Source organism: Pleuronectes platessa, chromosome 14, assembly GCF_947347685.1.
Source record: "Pleuronectes platessa chromosome 14, fPlePla1.1, whole genome shotgun sequence".
Taxonomy (NCBI): domain Eukaryota; kingdom Metazoa; phylum Chordata; class Actinopteri; order Pleuronectiformes; family Pleuronectidae; genus Pleuronectes; species Pleuronectes platessa.
In genome coordinates, this window is record NC_070639.1 from 15,612,216 (window position 1) to 15,633,884 (window position 21,669).

Below are 21,669 nucleotides of genomic sequence, written 5' to 3' on the forward strand. Positions count from 1 at the left end.
GCGTGTGTGTGTGTGTGTGTGTGTGTAGGATGTCGAAGAAACGAAAACTGGACATAAGAGACTTCTTTAGAAGTCAACGTGTAAGTTAATTAAAAGGTTATATATTTTAGAGCCATAACAATACTGATATTGATTATTAGTCAGCATAGGCTATAATGCCAAAGAGATCCACATTTTAAGGTATAGGCCTACCATTATTTTCATGTTTTATTTGTGTGGAAAGGGAGCAATGGTTTAAACATTTTTTTTGGGATAAATAAACATTAATTAAATTTAATAACCTTTATTTTCCTTCAAGGTTTCCCTCTCATTTACAGTAACAACAAGCACATTGCAGATGCTCATGTGATTTTATACATATATATTTTGGGGAAATAAAACATAATAATTGTGTGAACATTTTGTCTATCCATTTATGTACCCTAATATATCTGTTCATATGTCATGCATCAACATACTTCTGTCAGGTGACAGACAGTGGAGAGACTGGAGGAGATAGAGGAGGAGAGACTGGAGGAGGAGAGACTGGAGGAGATAGAGGAGGAGAGGATAGAGAAGGAGAGACTGGAGGAGAGGATAGAGAAGGAGAGACTGGAGGAGAGGATAGAGAAGGAGACAGAGGAGGAGATGCTGTAGAAGATGAAGGAGAGGCTAGAGAAGGAGAGGCTGGAGGAGATGGAAGAGAGGCTGGAAAATCACAGGTGAGGTTCAATAATGATTAATATGTTAGTCATGAGATTCAGCATTGTGTCAAATATTAGTCTGATTATGACCTGAATAACAATAGGCCTATATTAATAGTGTGTTTGCAGTAGTTGCTACAGCGTGGTCAAATGTATACTGTGATTTCTTAGGAAACTGATCCAAATGGAGAGAGCAGCAGGGAGAGTGCCAAGGATAGGGTCAGGGAGAGTGTCAGCATTCAAGAAGATATTCTGGACAAACCAAACCAACCTCACACAAAAATTGCATTCCAGTTCAACAGCTGCCACACAAGCTCCTCCATTTTCAAGAGAGTTGGTTCAAGCAGTATCCATGGCTGCACTATAGCCCCTCCATCAAAGGGGTTCTCTGTTTTCACTGTGTGAAAACATACACTATAAAGAAAAGCACACTATATAAAAAGGTAGACCCTGCCTTTTCGTCAAAGGGATTTAATAATTGGAAGAATGCACTTGCCAGTTTTCAGCGGCATCAAAATACCAAATCCCACCATCATGCCATGACAGTTAGTGCTCAAGAGGGAAGCCCAATAGATTCGCAGCTCTCAAGTGCATGGGCACAGCAACAAGAGGATGCTAGGTACTGCCTACAAAATATTGTAGGATCAATACAGTACCTTGCCAGGCAGGGCATAGCACTGCGAGGCCATGAGACAAAAGATGGAAATCTATTTCAACTTCTGAAATTTAAAGCCAGGGATGATGTACGTCTCAGTACTTGGTTAGCTCGCTGTCATGACTATACCTCTCCTCAAGTGCAAAACGAGGTTTTGCAGATGCTAGGAAACTGTATTGTCAGGAGTATTGCACAATCCATCCAGATGCTACCAGTTTTGCAGTATTCACTCATCATTGATGGCACACAAGATGTCACAGGAACAGAACAAGAGGCTATTTGTTTTAGATATGTGGACCATGACCTGGTACCACGGGAGGTTTTCATTGGTTTGTATGAGGTCCCTGGTACTACTGGAGTGGAGATTGCAAGAATGGCTGAGGATGTCCTCTTGAGGCTCAATATTCCCATTTCTGGGTTAAGAGGCCAGACATATGATGGTGCTGCTAATATGTCAGGCAAATATTCTGGAGCACAAGCAGAACTGAAGAGACAGCAACCGTTAGCGTTGTATGTGCATTGTGGGGCACACTGTCTTAACCTGATTACGCAGTCTGCATGCAGAGCCAGTCCCTTGATCAATGATTCCTTACAGTGGGTGCATGAGCTTGGCACATTAAACAAGCAATCAGGAAAATTCAAGAACATATTTTCCAAAGCCATAAGTTCAGAGGTACCATTAAAATCACTCAGACCACTTTGTCCAACCAGGTGGACAGTGCGGGGCAAAGCTATCAGAGCGGTGCTGTCTCAGTATGAACGTGTTTTGTCTAGCTTGGAGGAGATGGCATCAAGTAGGTCAAACACAGGCATGAGAGCAAATGGTCTGCGTGAGAGGTTTGAGAAAGGGAAAACGGTACTTGGTCTTTGTCTGGCATTAGAAGTGATAGAGGAGCTTGAGTGTCTGAACACATCCCTTCAAAAAACGACTGAAACTGGTGCAGGTATGAGAAGTGCCATACAGTGTGTGAAATCTACTGTACATGCCAAAAGAAATAAGGAGAGCTTTGAGAAAGCAGTGGCTATGGTTGACTCCCTTGGGATTGAGCCCATTCAGATTCCTCACCAAAGAAAGCCACCAAAACGATTCACGAGTGAAGCAAGCCAGCACATCCCCAAGTCAGCAGAGGAGCATTATAGAACAGAGTTCTATAAAATGCTTGATAGTGTGCACATTCAGTTTGAGGAGAGGTTCAACCAACCAGATCTAAATGTCTTGCAAAAGCTGGAGGAAACTCTCCTTACTGGAGAAGTGAATGACATTGTAGATCAGTACCCAGAGCTGAACAGGGACATACTAAAGGTCCAACTAGCCATGTTTAGGTCCAAATACACTGTCAAATCTAGTGTTGAAGTGGCAGAAATAATGAGAGGATTGACAGTTGAAGTTCTTGTTTGAAGATTTTGCAGTGTGCCATGTCCATCAGGAGACACTGGACAACATTGACCTTAAAGAAATCTATCAGCAGTTCATTTCTGTTACAGAAAGACGTAGGCATGTGTTTGGTTCTTTCAAATAGGAAGAGCACAATGGACACTAATCTGTGTATATGTTAGTATTAGTGATTCCTGGCTGATGACCCTGCAGCTGGCTCATGGGCACTGGAGGAAGAAATGCCCAGCAGGAAATTATACTGACCTGTACATTTAGTGATACACCTGTTGTTGTATTATTTCAAAAATATTTATTTACAATGTTGTTGATGTTGTTTACAGTTGCACCAGAGTAAAGTTGAAAACTCTTCTAAGTTGACTCATTTTCTTTCATTAGTTGCTTTAACCTATAACATTACAGAATGCATATTCTCTTTTGATATTCAGATATGCATTATAAACATGTTAATTAAGCCGATTTATTGATTTTTTTTTTCAATTATCATTGCGAATACAAAAAAAACCTATCAACTTTAGGAAGCACTTTCATATCCCACGGACCCCACCAATGTCCAAATCAAACCTACTCCCTTGACAATAGCCATACGTTTTAAACCCAAGGTACACATTCTGTTGAATGTAAAACTAGAAGACACATTTAATGACTTTTTAAACATGGAGCAGTTAGCAGCTAGAGAGCCAGACGTTTCTCTACAGAAACACCTTCAAATTAATGATAATTTTTCTCCATTTCTCTTCACCTTAACATCATTATAAAATGATAAAAATAATAATTTACATCTTGTTCCACAACCCCCACAGTAAGCCAAAAAAAAAACTGTTAGTGTTGCTTCGAAGCTATAAAGCAGACACCAGCTCATGTAAGGGCACACTGGTGGGAGTTAACAGTGCACCTTCTGTTGATGCTTTACACAAATTAGTCAGACCTATAATACATGAGAAAAGAACTCATGGCAACCAAAAGCTTAATTTAGAAGTATTTTTTCTGTAAAATATTATAAGTTAGTTAAAGGCAACAAAGTATTTATACAGACCCATACACATAACCCTTGGCCACATCGGCCTGCTGACAAAGCTCACCTTGAGGTAAGTGCTGGGGAATCGCCGCTGCATGAAGCCGGTGATTGCCTCCGCGTCGCAAGAGGCCTTGGCCATGTACATCCTCACGGTGAACCCGCTGCCAAACCTGCACAGAGGAGAGCGTACGAACAAAGCCCGGTGTTAGAACATGTCTGAGGGGCAGGGTTGAGGCCACAGTGGGGAGAGAAGAGCTGGAGGACGAGCAGGGGTCACTAACCTGTTCTTAATGTGCTGCAGAGAGCCCAGGCATCGGAATTGACCTTTATCCATGATGGCAAGACGGCTGCACAGCGCCTCACACTCCTCCATGCTGAGGGGTAGCGACAAAGACAGAAAGATAAAAGGTCAAAGCAGGACCCGTTGAGCTTACTAGCAATGCTCGCTGTCACACATAAACAAATGTACATTCAGTCACTGTATCCACACTGTCATCAACAATATACTGTGGAGAACAAGCCAATTGTATTTATCAAATGTTAACACCAAAATATATGTGGATCTTTAAACCCTGGTAAACGCGTTTGAAACATTTTCCATTGCCAGTAGAAGAGTTTGGATCCCCCCCCCCCGCCCCCCCCACACACAAAACGCCAAATTCGAACAGAAAGAAATGTTGGTGGGTTTCCTAACCTGTGAGAGGTGAGGACCACGGCACATTTTCCTCTAACTTCCTCGGAGATAATTTTCCACAGGTGACGCTTGGTGCGAGGGTCCATGCCAGAGCTTGGCTCATCCTGCCAAGAGACGAGAGACGAGAGGGGGATAGCAGGGTGTGCGAAAAGGAAGAGGGTGAGGTGGAAATCAAGAGCGACAGATCAAGGGGTGAGGAGATGGTAACAGAGGAAGAGAGTGTGTTGCAAACAGTGTGCAGGAAGAGAAGGAAAAACCAAGGACAGGATAAATATGAAAGAGTAAGAAATGCGTAATTGCAAAATCAGACAGGAGAGAGGAGGCCCAAGGTTACAGATGAAATAATAAGAGGGATATTAAGAAGAATTTCAAGAGCAGGAAATTTAAAAAAAGGGACAGTAGGAGGAAAGGTAGGAGGAAAACAATTATTTAATAGACATACAATGTAAAAATGAAGTAGAGGACCACTTGGAAGACCATGCTCCGGTAAGCCTGAGCAAGCCGACTCATTAACCATCACTATACCGTTAACTATATGTCAGTTCTAGTCTGTAAAGTCAGTTTTGTTCAGTTAGTTTATTATGTGTTGTGTCGTGGCCAGTTAGGCGACTAAATGAGCAGCTGCAGCAGCGGGAACAGACGCTTCCTCACCAGGAGCAGGATCTGCGGGTGTCCGATGAGAGCCAGCGCCGTCGAGAGCTTCCTGCGGGTGCCGCAGCTGTAGCTGTCAGTGATGATGTTCCTGTGGTAGCTGAGCTCCAGCCTCTTCAGCAGGTAGTTCACCACCTTCGAGAAATACATTGAGAGTGTGATTATACAGATAATAAACACAATTTAAAGAACACAATTGGCAGATGGACCACAGCTTCCAGTCAGTGCGGAGTCATGGTTGAGATAATAGCCATGCAGTTTGCTTTACCTTCTAAATGTCATTTCCTGAGGCCACAACTAGCAAATACAGGAGAATGGTGAATACCAAAAGAGTAGAGGGGTTTCAGAAGTACCACCTGTGATCACAGAGTAACTTTGAAATGTGCTTTTCAAAGCAACACCAGTCATCAAAGAGTTTATTCATCGTAGCCTGAGCAGCCATCTTAAAACACTTCGTTAGATCCTATAAACACAACGAAAGCCCTCTCTGTATCCTCCACACAAATCTGATGTTTTACACATGTATGCCAGGAAAATATACAAAGACATATGATCTTGTATAAGCTGCTTTGTCAATAATAATAATAAAACATATAAAGAAACACTGTATAACTTGTACTAAGCAACAGCGCCCCCTTCAGCCACACATGGTGATTCATTTCGTTGGGCTCCGTGTCAGGGCGATTGAGTGCTTTTCATGCAGAGAAAAAATAAACCCTATAAATCTTTGGCTGTGAAGTCTCTCTCGCTGAACTGAAACACAACTAAACAGTGGACATTACCCATGATGCCCTGCTTCCTGAACCAGGAGAGCTGCTGCTGTAACACATACACCAGACTCTCTTTAAAATGCTCCATATTTCAAAAGTTTCCTTGCTGAACATCAGAGGTAAATGCTGGTGCCTGATGACTTCCGAGTCTTTTCAACTGATCTTTACTATTGCAGTTGCTGCACCTGAAGCAGAAAGACGTTTTCCTAGGAGATCGTACCCACTCTGTACTTTTTGCAGAGAGTGTATGTATTTCTGTAGAAAGCCAAGGGAAAACACCACCACGTTATTGTGCTGCAAACTGATAATCAGCGTGGATGTGCAATGGATTTCCTGTCATCTACAGCCCGTCAATAGGTTTACTGATTGCTCTGCGTGGCTGAATGCTGCTCCCTGTAGTTTCATGAGCACGCGGATGATGTCAAGCACTCATTTGTGACTCCGGCAGCTCTAAACAACACCGCATTGTCACGGGAAGTTGATTATCCATTCCTTTAATCCATCAACTGGGGGGGGGGGGGGGGGGGGGTGGGGGGGCCTCTCTCCGGAGGACGAGGCCAATATCCCAGTACGCACACGATCCAGACACTGATCACAGCAGGAAACGCTGGATTAACAGGAATCTTTCTTTTTCTGAGGGTGCCCTCCCCCACTCCTTAGTAGCTACTCGATCTCCATGTTGGCTTTTGTTGTTGCCTCTTCAGATTCTGTCCAGTGCATCGGCACAGGAAATAACTGAGGTATCTATCAGCCTCGCTCCCATGCATTTTTAATGTTGTTTGTCCAGCGATGATGACTTTACTCTGCGACTTTTATCTAAACTCCAACCTGTCCCGAGGCTGAAAAACTTCAGAGAACAGAGACTGACGAGGCGTAATGTGGTGCTGGATCAGTTTATCCTGAGTGTTAGACCACATTTTAAAGTGAGAGAAAAGAAAAAGAACCTCAATGGCCCACAACCATTTGACTCACTTTAAATATGTCCATTCTCGCCTATTAATCACATGAAATACTGGGCAGCAAATACCAGCTCATTTTCCAATAGCTGGAGGTGATTTCCCATCGGTGAGCTTAAGCCGATTTCCCCATCAGCTGGGAAGCTTGGAAACCGGATCAATGAAGCGAGCCAATGCAATGGATCGCTTAGCTGGCTTTTGATTCTTTGCTTTCTCACTCCTGGAGGATTTGCCTATAGTGTTGATTTTTTGGTATGATTCTGAGTTCAGGTTCCAGGTTATTTGGGCACCGAGGCGGATTTCAGATGCTGCACACAAACAAACAGCAGCAGCAGCAGCAGCAGCTACATTTGAACGATAAGCACTGGAAGCATAGCATAGTCCCGACTGGTTTGGATCAAAATGTTCTCCCATAAAAGCCCCTTTCTATCACCTTTGATGTAACAGCTCATTAAGCCAGACAAAACCATGTCAATACGAAATGACCCCATTAAGGCTCGGCTCATTATCCACAGCTAGGGGACTGTCAGTGGGAGACAACATAAGAGGAGCGCTATATATAACCTCATCTTTGTGAATTAGCCCAACACCCATACTGTGACCATTATAACCATTGTTGGCATTTCCCTGACCAGAGGAGGAGGAGCTGTAGCAATAGCGACGACAATGATTAGAACCAGCAGGAACCACTTCTGTGCCTCGCTCGTCTCCGATAAGTACGTGTGTGCATGTGTGCATGTTCGCAAAAGTGTGCGCGCACTTCTGTTTCTAACATGGCCGTGGCTGTCAGAGACAATCAATATTTTTTGTGCAGAGATAAAAAAAAAACACAATAGTCAAACTCTCCCTGCAAGCAATTTGGATTTGAAGTGTTTTCTGCCCATTCCCATCCACCTCAGAGCTGTTTCTTTCCTTCTCTTTCTTTTGTATAAAAATATCAAGATGGAAAATCAGAAATCACAACATCTTTTCAATGGCTGCAGTGCAGATTCCCTTCATGTCCCAAGCAGCAGCAGCAGCAGCAGCAGCAGCAGCAGCAGTGACAGGCAGGCACCAGACACAAGATTGATTAGTTCTCTGAGAGATAAATGGGAAGAATGAGCATAAAGTGACATGTCGAATGAGACTCTCTCATCATCAAAGTATCGTTTAAATGCAAATGTTTCTGCACTGAAGCGTACAGTAATGGCTAAATTCTTAAGGTCGGATTGCCACAGCTTCTCCATTTCCGGCACACATCACTCGACACTTCACACCCTCTGATTCGGCACGCACGGAAGTATCAGCAGTTGGGAATGGATGTTTTTTAAATTTTATATCTGATAATGTGTCATGTAGCTTCTGGCTGAAGCTTTGAATGGCGGCGCAGAACCTGCAGCATCCCCTTACCCCTTCTCTGTCCCTCTTCGGGATGCCTCGGAGGCGAGCGTAGAAGTCCAGGTGCTCTTCTCCTGTGAGCAGGCTGTCCAGCGCGTCCTCCTGGGGACAGTAGCCGATGTTAATTCCCTTGCTACGGCACTCCATGATGTCGGTCAACCGCCTGCGGGGGGAAAAACAAACAGACATTAAGACAGACTCTCTTGTGGCATCCACCACTGGGACCTGTTGTCTCTAGTGGGCCAAGTTTGAATAACCCACCATGTGGCCTAACAGCGGAAGCATGAGCGGGGAGCAAGGCTCTTTATACTTTCATAGGAGAGCTTCGGATTCAGCGATAAGATACAGCTGCAGCGTAGTAAATCCCAAACCATCATGTTCAAATTTGGTCTGATGCAAAGCAATAACACTCCTCATTTGTGGATATTTGTGTTACACAAATTGAATCTCGCCCAGATCCATTAGGCAGCGCAGCCCGGGCACCTGCAAGGATTAAATCTAAATGATGGTTTTGCCTCTGTCTCGTCCTCCATAGTGATTCTCACAGTTCATCTTTAGGTTGCAGGAATATGCCTCAAGTGTTTTTCAGACTGTACATCTATATATACTATATTTAATATTCTATAATGACCTAAAACCTCTATGTTGTCAGTGTGTAGACGTTGTCTAGTGTAACTAACCAGCACAGTTTCGGTCTATATCAGTTCATCCTGGAGTCCAAGTGATAACTGTTCAAAATGTAATTCCCTAAGGTACCCATGAGGCTGTCGACGGCACAAAGATCAAATAAAAAGCTGCTTCTCTGTCACATTTGCTTGTTATACAAGCTAATGAATGAATGAGGATCTTACCCATCCAAGTCCCTGATCTGTGCTGTGCCGTCAGAGGGGCTAACATCTCCTGTCAGCATCTTGAAGGTGGTGGTTTTTCCTGCTCCGTTCACTCCCAGCAGACCAAAGCACTGTAAACAATCACTCACGTCTTAGTAACCGTGAAGCTTTTATAGACGTTTATAAAGAACTATGATACACTGATCAGTTTCATGTCATTATAAAACTGGCTTTATGGATAAATGGATCAAAATGAAGGATTCATGGATCATAACAGAGTCATGCTGTTGTCCCAAGAGCCAGATGAGTCACTAATTATACAATGGCCCCTTTTGTTATCCAACTGCCTTGTTGGTAGTTTATAATCCTGCTCCTCGGGCTCACCTCTCCTGCAGGGATTCCCACAGAGAGCCTCTTGACAGCAGGGACCTTCCTCTTGAAGTGTTGATAGATCTTGGTGAGCTGGTCGACCTGCAGTAGGTCCGTGTTGGCCGCTCCGCTGGACACCCGGAGGTTCTCTGCTGCCACGTCCTCATCCTCGTCCTCCCAAGCCACCTGTGGCACCGTCTTACGGCCACAAATCAAATGCCTGCGAAAGAGGGAAAAGTAAGAGGTGTTTAAATTAATGGGAACAACTGGCAGAGACTCCGGGTTCTATAGCAGCAGCAGTTCAGGATTTAGTGATATATTTGGGGCACAAAGAAAGATTTGGATATCTATCTTTAATCATTTTGAACTTAAAGCAATTTAACTTTTCCTTAATTACTTAAAGTGGTTCTGATGCATATTCAATTCCTCATTTGCATATTATCAGCATTTATATATCACATTCCTATTCTGGGCTGCAAGAGAGTCAGTTTTCACATTCTGTGCCACACATGCACTTTATTGTCAATGCACTCACAAAGTTGGATGTGTTTGGGTTTTTATCCTTTTTTCATTCAAGAGTTCGGTCTATTAGTTTGAGGACTATTGGTTTCACAGTGTCTCTCGAAAAACCTGTGCTTTCACTCACACAAATGTCCTCTTGTTTACATTTTAGAAATTACATTTTTTCGCAAAACACCCCAACAAAAAGAATGCCGGAAGTGTGAGTAAAAGAGTTGAAGCTGGAGCTCAGGAAATTCAGACACAAGCAGGGTACATCCGAGTGCGAGCGTAGGGTTTGGAGTAGGAGCATAACTAAACGTAAAATCCTGTAAGGTCCTGCTCTGAAACTGAAAGAATGAAGATAAACCCCAAAAATTTGTCAGCGGTAGTTTGTGATCATTTCCTGGCCCCAGACGTCTCTGGCATCAGTTTTCCTTACCTGACTTTTCGCAGAAGGAACTGGTTGAGCAGGAGACGCAGCGTGAAGAAGACCACGCCTTGGATGAAGGAGGAGATGAGCATCCAGCCCAGGGCATCTGTGGAGAACGGGTTATGATAGGCGTCGATGCCGTAGCCGCTGAGGATCTGGACCTCTATGTTTTTCCTCGCCAGATACATCAGCCCGTTCCCAAAGTTAAACTGGGGGAAGATGTAGAAGGCGTAGCTCAGCCTTTCGTAGATAGTCTGGACGAGCTGCAGGGGGAGAAGTTAGAAGAGGCGGCAGAGGATATATTAATCATGACTTTTTCCTGCCATTGGACATGAGGGACATTTGTCCTTCCCACTCTTCTGCAACTCAATATCACCAGAGCTACAAGGTTGAATTCAACACTTAGTGAACACATTTAACATCAGGGCTATGGCAGTGAATGCTGACCTCAGGGTTGAGCATTGAAAGTTGGCCAAGGAAGTAGAGAATGGAGGTGGACATGATGGTGTTGACACTGATGAAGAGGTTGATGCACACGTAGGTGATGAAGGCCATCTCTGCATCCTTGAAGACGCCCGACAACAGATACATCCAGGGGAAGGTGGCAAACCTGAGGAATTGGAAAGGTGACATTGAGTAAAAAATGCAGCCACACATGCACCTTAAAAACCTGGATACGGAGAGTTTGTACTTGTACCATGCTTCTCAAAATCGCACCCCATAAAATCACAGGACTTTGCATGTCCAAGTGAAGTGGTTCAGGCCAAACTCAGAAGATGTGAGGTGGAAATAGGAATCAAAGAATAGCAGAAGAAGAAGGACACCACACCACGACGAGGGTAAACATTCAGTCATGAAGCCAAAGGAGAGGAAGATTAATTACATCTCCTCTTACTCCCCTGCTAGAAGAACATCCCTTTCCTTCTATTTTTTTTTTATATTACTCTCTTTTCTTCTCTGTTCTTTTGATTGAGGTGTCTGGGTCAGCCAAAGAGAGGAGGGAAGAGAAGGGGGGTATAAAAAAAAAAGTGATGAAAAGCTAGAAGAAGTAGGGTTTGCATAAAAGAGAAGAAACAGACACAAACAGAAAGAGCAAGACAGAGACAAAGCATCTGCGTCACACCCACCACCACCCGAGAAAAGGTGCTTGGTAGGCAGACTGTGGGTGCCAAGCCACGACAGGGAGCAGAAAACAAGGGAGGCTGCACACCAGACCAGGTGGGTGCAGCCCTGACAGATGGAGCTCTGTGATTACTCATTGCTTGGGAGGGAGACATCTGTCTGACAAATGAGGAGCAGAGCGCTGACTTGGAGCCCTAAGATTTCCCGGGCTCAAGACGAGGATCACGACGGCAACGGCAAACGGGGGGGGGGGTCTAAACCTCTGCTGCAGCTGGGGAAGGATTGAAAATCACCCCGGTGATCCAGATGCTGGAATCATTGCACATCATCGGCTCGACAACTTCCCAGGATCTAGAACTCACGGCTCGATTGATTTTAAATCCTTGTGGTTAATTAGTCTCTACCTCGCACAGAGTTGCTTCCTGATCCCTCCCCCCATCTCTCTCTCTCTCTCTCTCTCTCTCTCTCTCTCTCTCTCTCTCTCTCTCTCTCTCTCTCGTCTTTGGCTTGAATGGGATAAATTTGTTGGCAGGGCTTTTTCTAGCAATCTCTCAGTTCTACCACCGTCTGTCTCTGCAGGAAAAACAGCAGCGTCGTCGTGCCCCCCCCCCCCCCCGCTGTGGAGCCAACCTGGCGGTGCACAAAGCAGCACTTGCGATGGAGGCCAGAAAGTACAAGGCAAAGTGTGATTTGTTCAAACAAATGAGTTTTATCAAGAAACAAATGATGAGTACGACTGAGGTCAGATGACTTAGACAATCTGTCAGATTGTTGCCATCTAAATTCCTCGGATGCTGTGTGTGTATAATGAGGGTATATATGATGAGGATGGGTGTCTTGCTGAATGGGAGTTCACCTCTTGTGGTCACCTTCATGCTTAAAAGAAAACTACACTTGATTATAACCCTGTTGGCCCTGTTCAGACCTGGTATTACCAAAGAGATCTGATCCCAAATGTACAGCTCTGACATCATCTGTTCACACCTGACATTAAAATGCGTGTTGAACTTGTCTCCTGTGACCTTTTGTGATCGAATCTCTTTGTGTGTGTGTGTGTGTGTGTCTCTGTGAAAGCGAGAGATAGAGAGAGAAAGAGAGCAAGTGGAGTCAGTAGGTAATCAATGAATCATAGCTGTGGGCAGACCTACCACGAGGGAAGATGTTACCCATTCGGAAAGAAAATGGAAATCATTCTGTGGTGTTCAATGTTGATATCACAACACAAATCACTGTGTGGACAATGTGAACCGTAAGTTGTCTTTCATTATGAAACTTCAGCTGAGAAGGTCGTCCTTTATATGTGTGGCCCGGGACACGTTTCACACAGAGAAAAGAATGTAACCACATGCGTCCCATACCGCCTCCCACACTCAAAATAACAATAATACAAGAAAATGGCTTCTTCTATTAAATTTACATGGAACTTCACTTGGTTTGAGTGATCAGATCTCAGGATGCATTGAGGACGCATTACGTTCAGACCTGTACTTAATGCTGACCACTTGTGATGAGATCAGCACCGATGTTAACACCAGGTCTTCAAAACTTGCACCAATTGAGATTGAGAATAAACCTTCAGATTCACTGCACGTAGTTGTGTTGTAGGGAATATTACAAGCATCATCACACACTTAGAGTTTTACCTCCAAATAGAGAGAAAGCAAAACCGACCAAACTGCTTGTTTTCAACCTGTATGATTGTGCCCCTGTTGATTTTGGTTCCCAGTTCTCTGAGCTGCCTTGTTTTAAAAAGTTTAAGGTGCAGTTTTCCTTTTTCAAAATATAAGGAAGAAAATATTTGACGGCCTGAATGTCGTGAAGCAGCGCAGGCCAAAAGACAAACTCAAAATAGCTTGACCATCGTTTCTCAGTAGGTTACGGTAAATCGACATCCTCTCTGCTCACTGACCCAAAGAGCACCAGGAGGAGGGTGACGGCACCCAGGTTCTGCCGATCTGTGAACGCTGGGACCTGGAAGGCTGCGACCACACCGACGGTCAAAGTCACGGGGATCATGTAGATGACCTGTCGAAGAGAAGAGAGACACGATATATAACAACGAGATGCTATGAGCCCATAATGCACAGTTTTTATCACAATGAACCAGGTTAGCGAGGTGTTACCATGTCATAGAGGAAGTTCACCACCCAGTAGAAGGGCTCGCTGATGCCGGCGATGTGCTGCAGCCTCTTGGAGCCGCTGTGGTGCTCGTGGACTTCGTAGATGGCGAAGCTGGCCGTCATGATGGAGTAACCACACAGCACGCACATGGCCACGAGGATCTGGAGCATCCCCTGAACACTGTGAGGAACAAAGCAGGATCGTTCCAATCACGATGACAACACTAATTCATTATCAGGCGTCTGTAATTAGTGTGTTATCTTCCCTCCACATTGACTTCATTCGAGTTAGTTGTGACTTTTCTTACTTTAGGAAAGTCCACAATTGCTACATCCAAGGAGAAGTGTGCGATATCAATACTCTCGTCTCTGCTGATTCACCGTGAATGAGGCAACCTGTAGTAATTCTTCCCAGAGAACAATGGCCCCGTTTCAATGTCCTCCTACCAGCCATCATATCGTCGCCTGCTGGGACCTGACTCATCTGAACTATCGAAGTGGCTCACAATAAACTGAATCCCATTAATAACGAAACGGCTGCGTTAAAAGAGATGCTTGTGCCTCAACCTCTGACAAGATAATAGCTGCTGAAACAAACAGATGGCTTCGAGTCCAACACGGCTGCTGCATCGTCAGTATGCGCGGCGGCACCGCTGCGAGGCACAGTAATCCTTCTGATTCCTGCCTAGGTGTTGGGATAGAGCCGGAGCTGCAGACGAGACCCCAGACAACAAGCTGAGGCTTTGATCCTTCAGTTAGTCTGAAACCTGGTGAAACCTGGTGGGCTCATTCAAACTGTCTTAGAGCAACATGGGCTCGTTTTTTTACACCTCGAAATAACAGCTTCAAAATCATTTTGATGGTGCAAACTTATAATGGGGAGATTGTCTGTCTCTGCCACAGAGCTCACTGGTTAACTGGAGCCACACTAGGTGACACTGCTGTACCTTGCTGGAACATCACGGCATATGTCAAACACCAGCAACTTGACTTCGAGCCGGCTTTTAGCTGTGAGCGAATTAGCTCGCCATTCTCAGTGTGCAGCAGACCAACCGCAGAGGACAAGAGGAAGAAAATGAAGAAGAGTAAAAGAGAAAGGGACAGAAAAGAGAAACCGAGCAAGAGCGAATATGGAAGGATATTTCACTGGAGCTACAAGAGGCCAAAGGATGCAAATTTGCAAACGTTAGTCATTCAAAGTGTTTTTTTGGCTTCTCAGGCTGTCGGCTTCTTTTCCGTCGAGTGCACAGCCGTGTGCGTGGGGGGGGGGGGGGGGGTCTCCGACTGCGCCTCATATTTACGACAGTGTGTTTCACATCCCACCTGTAGGGGGAGCTCAAGCATTGGCGCGAGCAAATCTTGTATTGGGTCGCTTTAACGCGACTTGTTCAACTCTCATGCTCTCTTTGCTGCCATGCATGCTGCTGACCTCCATCCAACAAAAAAAAGAGCGGCTAAAAAAAGTTGGCTGAAGATGAGGCAGAGTTGAGTGAACCAATGGGACAGAGAGTGAAAAGCAGACAGGAAGATGTGATGGGCATTTTAGGGCAGCACCCACTACAGAGGATATCCAGCAGCTCCTGAGCAGGCTGGTTATCGGTTTGGCCGAGCCAGCCTTGGAATCTTTCCCTATGGGGCTCGGCTACCGCCCTGAGAATCAAGACATTTGGAGTAATAAGCCTGCTGTATCTTTAACACGGCTCCGACCAAATCAATACATCCAGCGAGGAAGCAGGATCACCCAGGATGGAGGGGTAATTGTGCACTTGCAGCCGCCGCAGCACCGTAGCGGGCGGGGAAAAAATAAATAAAGAATGCCATGCAGAGGAATAAATGTGGAGTATGTGGAGGAAGTGGAGGCCAGTAAACACTGAAATGGCCGGGCGAGATTGTTAGTGCTAATAAGGCTCTGGAGAGGCGCGACCTTCTCCGGGCCACAGCCACTTTTTGGAGTGATTTATTTAATTCGGTCCACTGGAACACACGCTTGCAAACACGCATACGGGCGCACACAGAGCCGCCAATTCCTGTCGACTGGATCTCGAGAGTTTTAAATAAGCTCATTTTGGGAAGGGGGATTAGAATCAATTCACCTCTGTGCCACCTTCAGGGTAAACACTCATTATATCAGGGCTCTGATCAATAGTGCATGCCCAGGGAAATCCATTTGGAAAATCAAATGTGGGTAAATACTGCTGTCATGTGCCTCCCTGATCTGACTCCACCTTGACTTTAAGAGGCTGCCCAAACAAATGTTAGTCATGATTGTGTGACTTATTGTGAAATATTTTTGAATGCTAATTAGGATTTGTTTCAGTGATTGTTAAAGTAGCAGGAAGATACATTTTGAAGTGTGGTCCTTACATTGCGTCTTCATCATCCGCCCGACCGAAATACGGGTGACTGGAAACCGAAATGGCTGCAAAGGAACAAAAGAAAAACAGAACATTATGATAGCGATAGAAAAAAAAAACGACAGCATACAGGCAATTTTTCAGCACATGAACCAAATGAGCAATGATATTCTCTTAGCCTCCACGGGACACGACCGGTTGAAAAATACAGTGCGAGATGATTTCATTTGCCAGTGCACACAGAGGAAATTGAATTTTTCTTTATCATTTTTTTCCAGGGTCTTCTAGATGCTTACAGACGTGAGCTGCTCCCCCTACATGTCTCCGCTCACATTTCCTGATAAAGGAGAGTGTGAGTTCACTGAGAGTACAGCGGCCCCAGAGAGCGGCTGCAGGTTCAGTGCTTCCCTGAGAGACACTTTGACGGAGCTGGTGAGATCTCTCGACTAATCAGAACGGACGGGTGGATAATCTGCTTTGTATGACAAGTATATTCGCTATGCGCTGGTTTCTTTATGAATCAATAAAACATTTTAAATCTTAAAAATATTGTAAAAGAAAAAACATCACAATTTCTCAGAGGCCAGAAGGATGTGGGGTCTAAATTGTTAATCTTGTCTCGTCTGCAGTCAAAAACCCAGAGTTATTATTTATGCGATCATAGACTGCAAAGGAAAACCTCAAAATGAACTGAACGATTTATTGATTGTGAAAGCCGATTTTTTTCTTCTTCAGCTGATTGAAAAATTGATTAATGACAGAAAGAAAATGGGTCATACCATTTTTTTTCCCTCTCACAGCCTCAAGCTCCGGCTGTTTTCCTTTACTTTTCAAAGCAGAAAAGTCAGGGATTCATTTTATTCACCTTCTATAAAGGTGGTTTATTAACCAGCCGGGTAACTCTTTGTTTTCTCCGAGGTGTGAGGCAGACAAGACTTTAAATTCTCCGAGAGTGCCGTTAGAAAAAAGCATTCCGCCGGCGACCTCTGCGGGGTCTCAGCCCAGCGCGGACACTACAGAGCGGCTCAGGGCTTCACACCTGACAGAGAAATGATCACCTTGAAAAGTAATCTCACCGAATCTCCACCCCTGACACCCGCCCACACCACTGGGAGTTTGCAGGTAACATTTAAATGATTACACTCTCCCCTCAAGCACTTTTATCGTCTATGGGGGGAAGAAATGTGTCTGAGCATGTAGCCCTGTGCAGGCACCGTGTGTTTTTTTATGAGTGTGTGTGTGGGTGTGTGTGTGTGTTTGTGTTTGTCTGCCTGAAGCCAGATGGTCGGGGCGATGCTCCGAGCTGAAACAGTGCTGAAACCGTGGGCCAGACTCGATCTCTTTAGCATAGCTCCCCAGTGAGCTGCGTTCATCGGTATTCACCATGTACGGTGATGTGAGTCGAAAGGATACACAGCACCCCCTGGCTTTAATCCAGTGAAATGAACCGTGAGTAAACGTTGCTTTTATGTTACTTAGCGCAGAAAGCAAATGCATGGGGTGTAACGCTATAATGTGCATCGTGTTTGTATTTCTTTAAACCTTTTACTCAGCTGATCTTCAGCAATTACCAGGGAGTGTCTGCATGAAAACAACATAATCCCACTAAGAATAACATTTATTGATTTCTGAATTCACTAAATCAAGAGCAAAAAAGAGAAAACAGCAACAAATGCATATTGCAATGTCAAAACAATTGCATAGCATTGATCTTTAATGTGTTTTGCCCTTAATAAATTTAACTCAAATCTCACACTGTGTCCTTTCCCTGTGATTGAAGTATTGAGTCTATACCACTTTGCTGGCTCACCGTATTTACGTGGATCCTTGTCTTTTGGGAGATTGGAGCGGAGGATGAGGTTGTTGAGGCTGTTTAAGTATGCTGGCATTGTGTGGTGGCCCTCGGGGTTGAACCAGACCTACACAAACACACACACAAACACAGAAGCATCCCTCACATTGCTGCGTATCTGGGTGTGCAGGTCGATCACGTCTCCACAAAATGCAGATGTCATCATCATGAGGAGACGTACACACTAACACAGTGGCACAGTTGCCGCAGTAAAAGAGATTTACGATGACAATGATGGTGCAACAACAGAGCTCCGCCCGTGAGCCTTGATGTTGTGGTTAAATAACTTCAGTCAGGATGTCATGTTTTAGCATTCAACAGCCCACGAGTGCAGCAATTAAAGGGATAATGGGACGGGAGAGAGAGACTCACCTTAGACAGAGTGCGATTTTTGGGCACCGCTCGAAGGTCCATTTGTAAGTCAGTAGGAAGCTGCATCCCAAAATCGAATCCACCGTACCTGAGAATGAAAAGCAAATTGGACGTATCGATCAAAACAAAGAGTGAAGACAAGAGTGTTGCTGAGGAATCAGATGTGACACCCTGGGTTTTTTTGCTCGTTTGTTTTTCTTTGATTCACCGACAACGTGTAGCTGCAGGCGAGAAGCACTTTGGGGGAAACTCACACATTCAAGGCATGAGTAACACAATCGATAACATAACTTATCAGAGACATCGGTTTGTATGAAGCTGAGGAAAAATTTCAGGTTTTAAGGTTCAGCACAATCAACAGCTGTGTTTTCTTACAAGTGCACGGAACAACATCAACATGTTATGTTAAAAAAGGGAGTCAGAGGTAAATCAACATTTAGGCGGATGTAAAAGAATGATATACAGAAAACATGTTACTAATAGAGAATGTATAGGACTAATTAATGAGGAAATAAAGTCAGAGGAGTGGTCTTCATTTAAACCTTCTGGGACTCGAGTGTCCATCGTTATCACAATAACTCATTTTAAGTTAAAAAAAATTCTCAGGTGACTAAAAGGAAACTAAAAGGAAAACCAAACTGAGGTTCACTGCATGTTTCATTTGGCTCACTGGTTAATTACTAAATTAAGGATCTAATCCCAGATAATCCAAACGATCTGATTAATATGAAGTGTAATTGTTAAATAGGACACGACAGTGACAGCTTCATATGACTGTAAATGGTCATATTCTCAATGGGGTTCCTTTCGGTGTCATTCACCTGTTCCTGATGAAGTCATTGGCTGTGGCCACCAGGTAGTTCTCCACGTTGATGCCACTGAGGTTATAAACAACCTGAGATGAAAGGATTTGTTCATGTGGCGGGTTATAGTTGTCCTCATCACAAACCTGGAGGGGGTGTAAAAGACAAATGCTTCACACTTGTCCTTTTAAAAAGAAAAAAACTCACAATCACTTAGTCACACACACACACACACACACACACACACACACACACACACACACTGTTCCCGATGACCCAGTCTCACCTGCTCCTGTGTGGTGCATTTACAGACACTAAATCCTTTAGAGCTGTTCCCTCTGGAGCTCCACTTGTGCTCGTTCCGGGCGCAGACCCTTCAAAAAGAAACATTCACAAAGTGAGCTGGCAGCAGTTTGTGATAATGCCACAGAGCTCGTCCCCAGACACGCGCGACAACACATCTGGAAACTGAGTTGATGACGGCCTATATCCTGTGTACTCATCACCGGAGAGAGAAAGGAAAAGGCAAAACCTGTAGGTGCTCTAAGAGGAAAATATGTGCAGAAATGTTATTATGAAGAAATGTATACGCGTGTTTGTCAAACATTTTTGTCTTTTGGGTTTAAAGACTGAGTGAAAGTTGTGGACATCAGACGATCAATTGTGGTTTAGAAAAGCAATAATGTGTGTTTTACCTTCTCTCTGTGGATTAGCATTATATCAATAAAAACTGAACTTGGTTGTGTTGCTGCTATTGTAATATATTCCACTGAATATTATTATGCCGTTGCTCAGCCCACTCTCAGAGCAAACTTGTTTGTTGTGAGATCAGGGTCCAAATAATTCTCTGATTTTGGTTCAAAACAATTTTCAAAGCCATTTAAATACGAGCTGTAATCTCATATTGTGTGAAATGTGAGCTTGTGTGGTTTGATGCTCGACTCCCCCGCACAGTTTGTTTTCTGCCAAATGTTTTCAGGGACACTTGGTGCAGATCAAAACACAAAAAAAAAACACTTGTAGCAATACACATCTTTGACACTTAAATGCGAGAGAGAGCCTCCTGTTTATTCCAGTGAACAATGTAGATGCATCACACGCACGTGATTGCAGGGCGCCAAGAGAAAAACACGTAGGCCCTTTTCGCAACCGACACGACTTTTTGTCAGAGAATTTTAAAATGCCTCCGAGGTTGGGTTTGAGTGCCAGCATAGATTTGAGTGCCTGTAAGGGGGGGGGGGGGGGGGGGGGGGGGGAGTCTGCCCTATGAACACTGGGTGTTTATGGAATACTAATGACGCTCTCGTGTCGTCCTGCTGCAACTGCTCAGTCACATACGTACGTGCCCCGAGCTGAGCGGCTGAGAATAAATACGGAGGGGGGGGGGGGCAACATGTGAGAAAGAGAGAGAGAGAGAGGGCAGCGGGAGTCAGAGGGAGACAGACTAATAAAAGGAAACGAGGCGAGAGAGGCGACACGAAGAGAATGACAATGAGTGAAATGTCAAAACACAGCATGTGGAGCTAAGGGTGGAACGCGTGGAGAGACCGAGCACAGGATCACGAGCACAGGATCACAAGCTATTTCTGAAGAATCGATCCCTCTCAGGGTGAACAAAAAAAACCAACAGCCGGCATGTGCGACGTGATTACGTACGGTCTCCCCTGCCCGTCGAGGCAGGCGTTATCCATCCCGGGGAATGACATCATAGAGTCCACCAGGTTCCCGGAGCTGGGGTTTTGGTTTCTGTGGAGACAGAAAGAAAAAAAGGCATTTTCAAAAGTAATAAATAAAAATAAATTGTTTCTCTCGAGGCTCGAACTCAGCGTGAGGAGAGTGGGGAGATGGAAAACACTGAATCTTTACTCAAGGATAAGCACAGACACTTGTGTTTAAATGACTCATGTATGAGTAAAAGCACTGAAGTATATAAGGTAAATATAAAAGTATAAGATTCCCCTCTGAACTCAATCTCTACCGGCTGTTCCTGTGCAGAGCAAAACTGACAAACATTAATATAGATCGAAAACTATTCAAATTAAACCAATCTTACATCAAATGAAAAAACAAAACAATATACTGAAAACGGGGGTTAAAAGCAAGAAAAGATCTGTGAGCATGAACATTTTTCAACAGCATCAGTTCACAATGGGCTGATTCTTCACTTTCTTCCTCGTCCTTGTCACAGACAGGTGCACAGCGCCTCTCCTCCGCGGCTGTCTCCCTCTGTTGTCTGATTTGTCCTGATGCGTCCTATACGTCGCCAAGCGTTTGATGTGTGAGAAGAGATACACGACAAGGAGTCGTCTCTTCTGACTTATTGTCCCGTCTGTTCAGGTTTAGATCTGTCTTGATGTACGGACGGCCGCGCTCGATGATGCAAAATAAGAACGAAAAGACGGGAAAGTCCCCTGGCATGCATTAAAAAGAAAGTAACAAGCCTGTTTGGAAAATGTCAAGAGTAGAAAGATATTTGTGTTAACATGTAGGAAGTCGCCAGGAAAACAAATACTCAACTAAAGTACAGTTACCTATAATAATACTAATACTAATAATAACATTATTATTGAGAGAGGTCATCAGTGACTCTTCTCTAACACCCTGGTGCGAGGAGCAGGACACACAAAAAAAGAGTACAGACTTTTCGCCCCCTATTTTTGCAGATTTACATTTAAGTGGATTTCTTTTATTTGAGCTCTCCCCCGACGTCGACTCATAA

At 44.4% G+C, this 21,669-nt stretch overlaps 1 protein-coding gene across 4 annotated transcripts in view; it reads right to left on the bottom strand.

The window, feature by feature from the left end:
• Positions 1-21,669, bottom strand: part of abca12 (ATP-binding cassette, sub-family A (ABC1), member 12) — an 80,789-nt gene that overhangs the window by 2,189 nt on the left and 56,931 nt on the right. For all 4 annotated transcript variants that reach the window (XM_053439276.1, XM_053439277.1, XM_053439275.1 and 1 more), the window contains 17 exons: positions 20,607-20,696; positions 19,237-19,324; positions 18,969-19,096; positions 18,148-18,235; positions 17,734-17,842; positions 15,934-15,988; positions 13,573-13,750; positions 13,359-13,474; positions 10,775-10,937; positions 10,337-10,590; positions 9,412-9,616; positions 9,049-9,158; positions 8,210-8,360; positions 5,095-5,229; positions 4,444-4,547; positions 4,031-4,123; positions 3,814-3,919 (listed from right to left, as the gene is read on the bottom strand). In XM_053439276.1, coding sequence (XP_053295251.1) covers positions 3,814-3,919; positions 4,031-4,123; positions 4,444-4,547; positions 5,095-5,229; positions 8,210-8,360; positions 9,049-9,158; positions 9,412-9,616; positions 10,337-10,590; positions 10,775-10,937; positions 13,359-13,474; positions 13,573-13,750; positions 15,934-15,988; positions 17,734-17,842; positions 18,148-18,235; positions 18,969-19,096; positions 19,237-19,324; positions 20,607-20,696 — 2,173 coding nt within the window. The remainder of the gene's footprint in view (positions 1-3,813; positions 3,920-4,030; positions 4,124-4,443; positions 4,548-5,094; positions 5,230-8,209; positions 8,361-9,048; positions 9,159-9,411; positions 9,617-10,336; positions 10,591-10,774; positions 10,938-13,358; positions 13,475-13,572; positions 13,751-15,933; positions 15,989-17,733; positions 17,843-18,147; positions 18,236-18,968; positions 19,097-19,236; positions 19,325-20,606; positions 20,697-21,669) is intronic.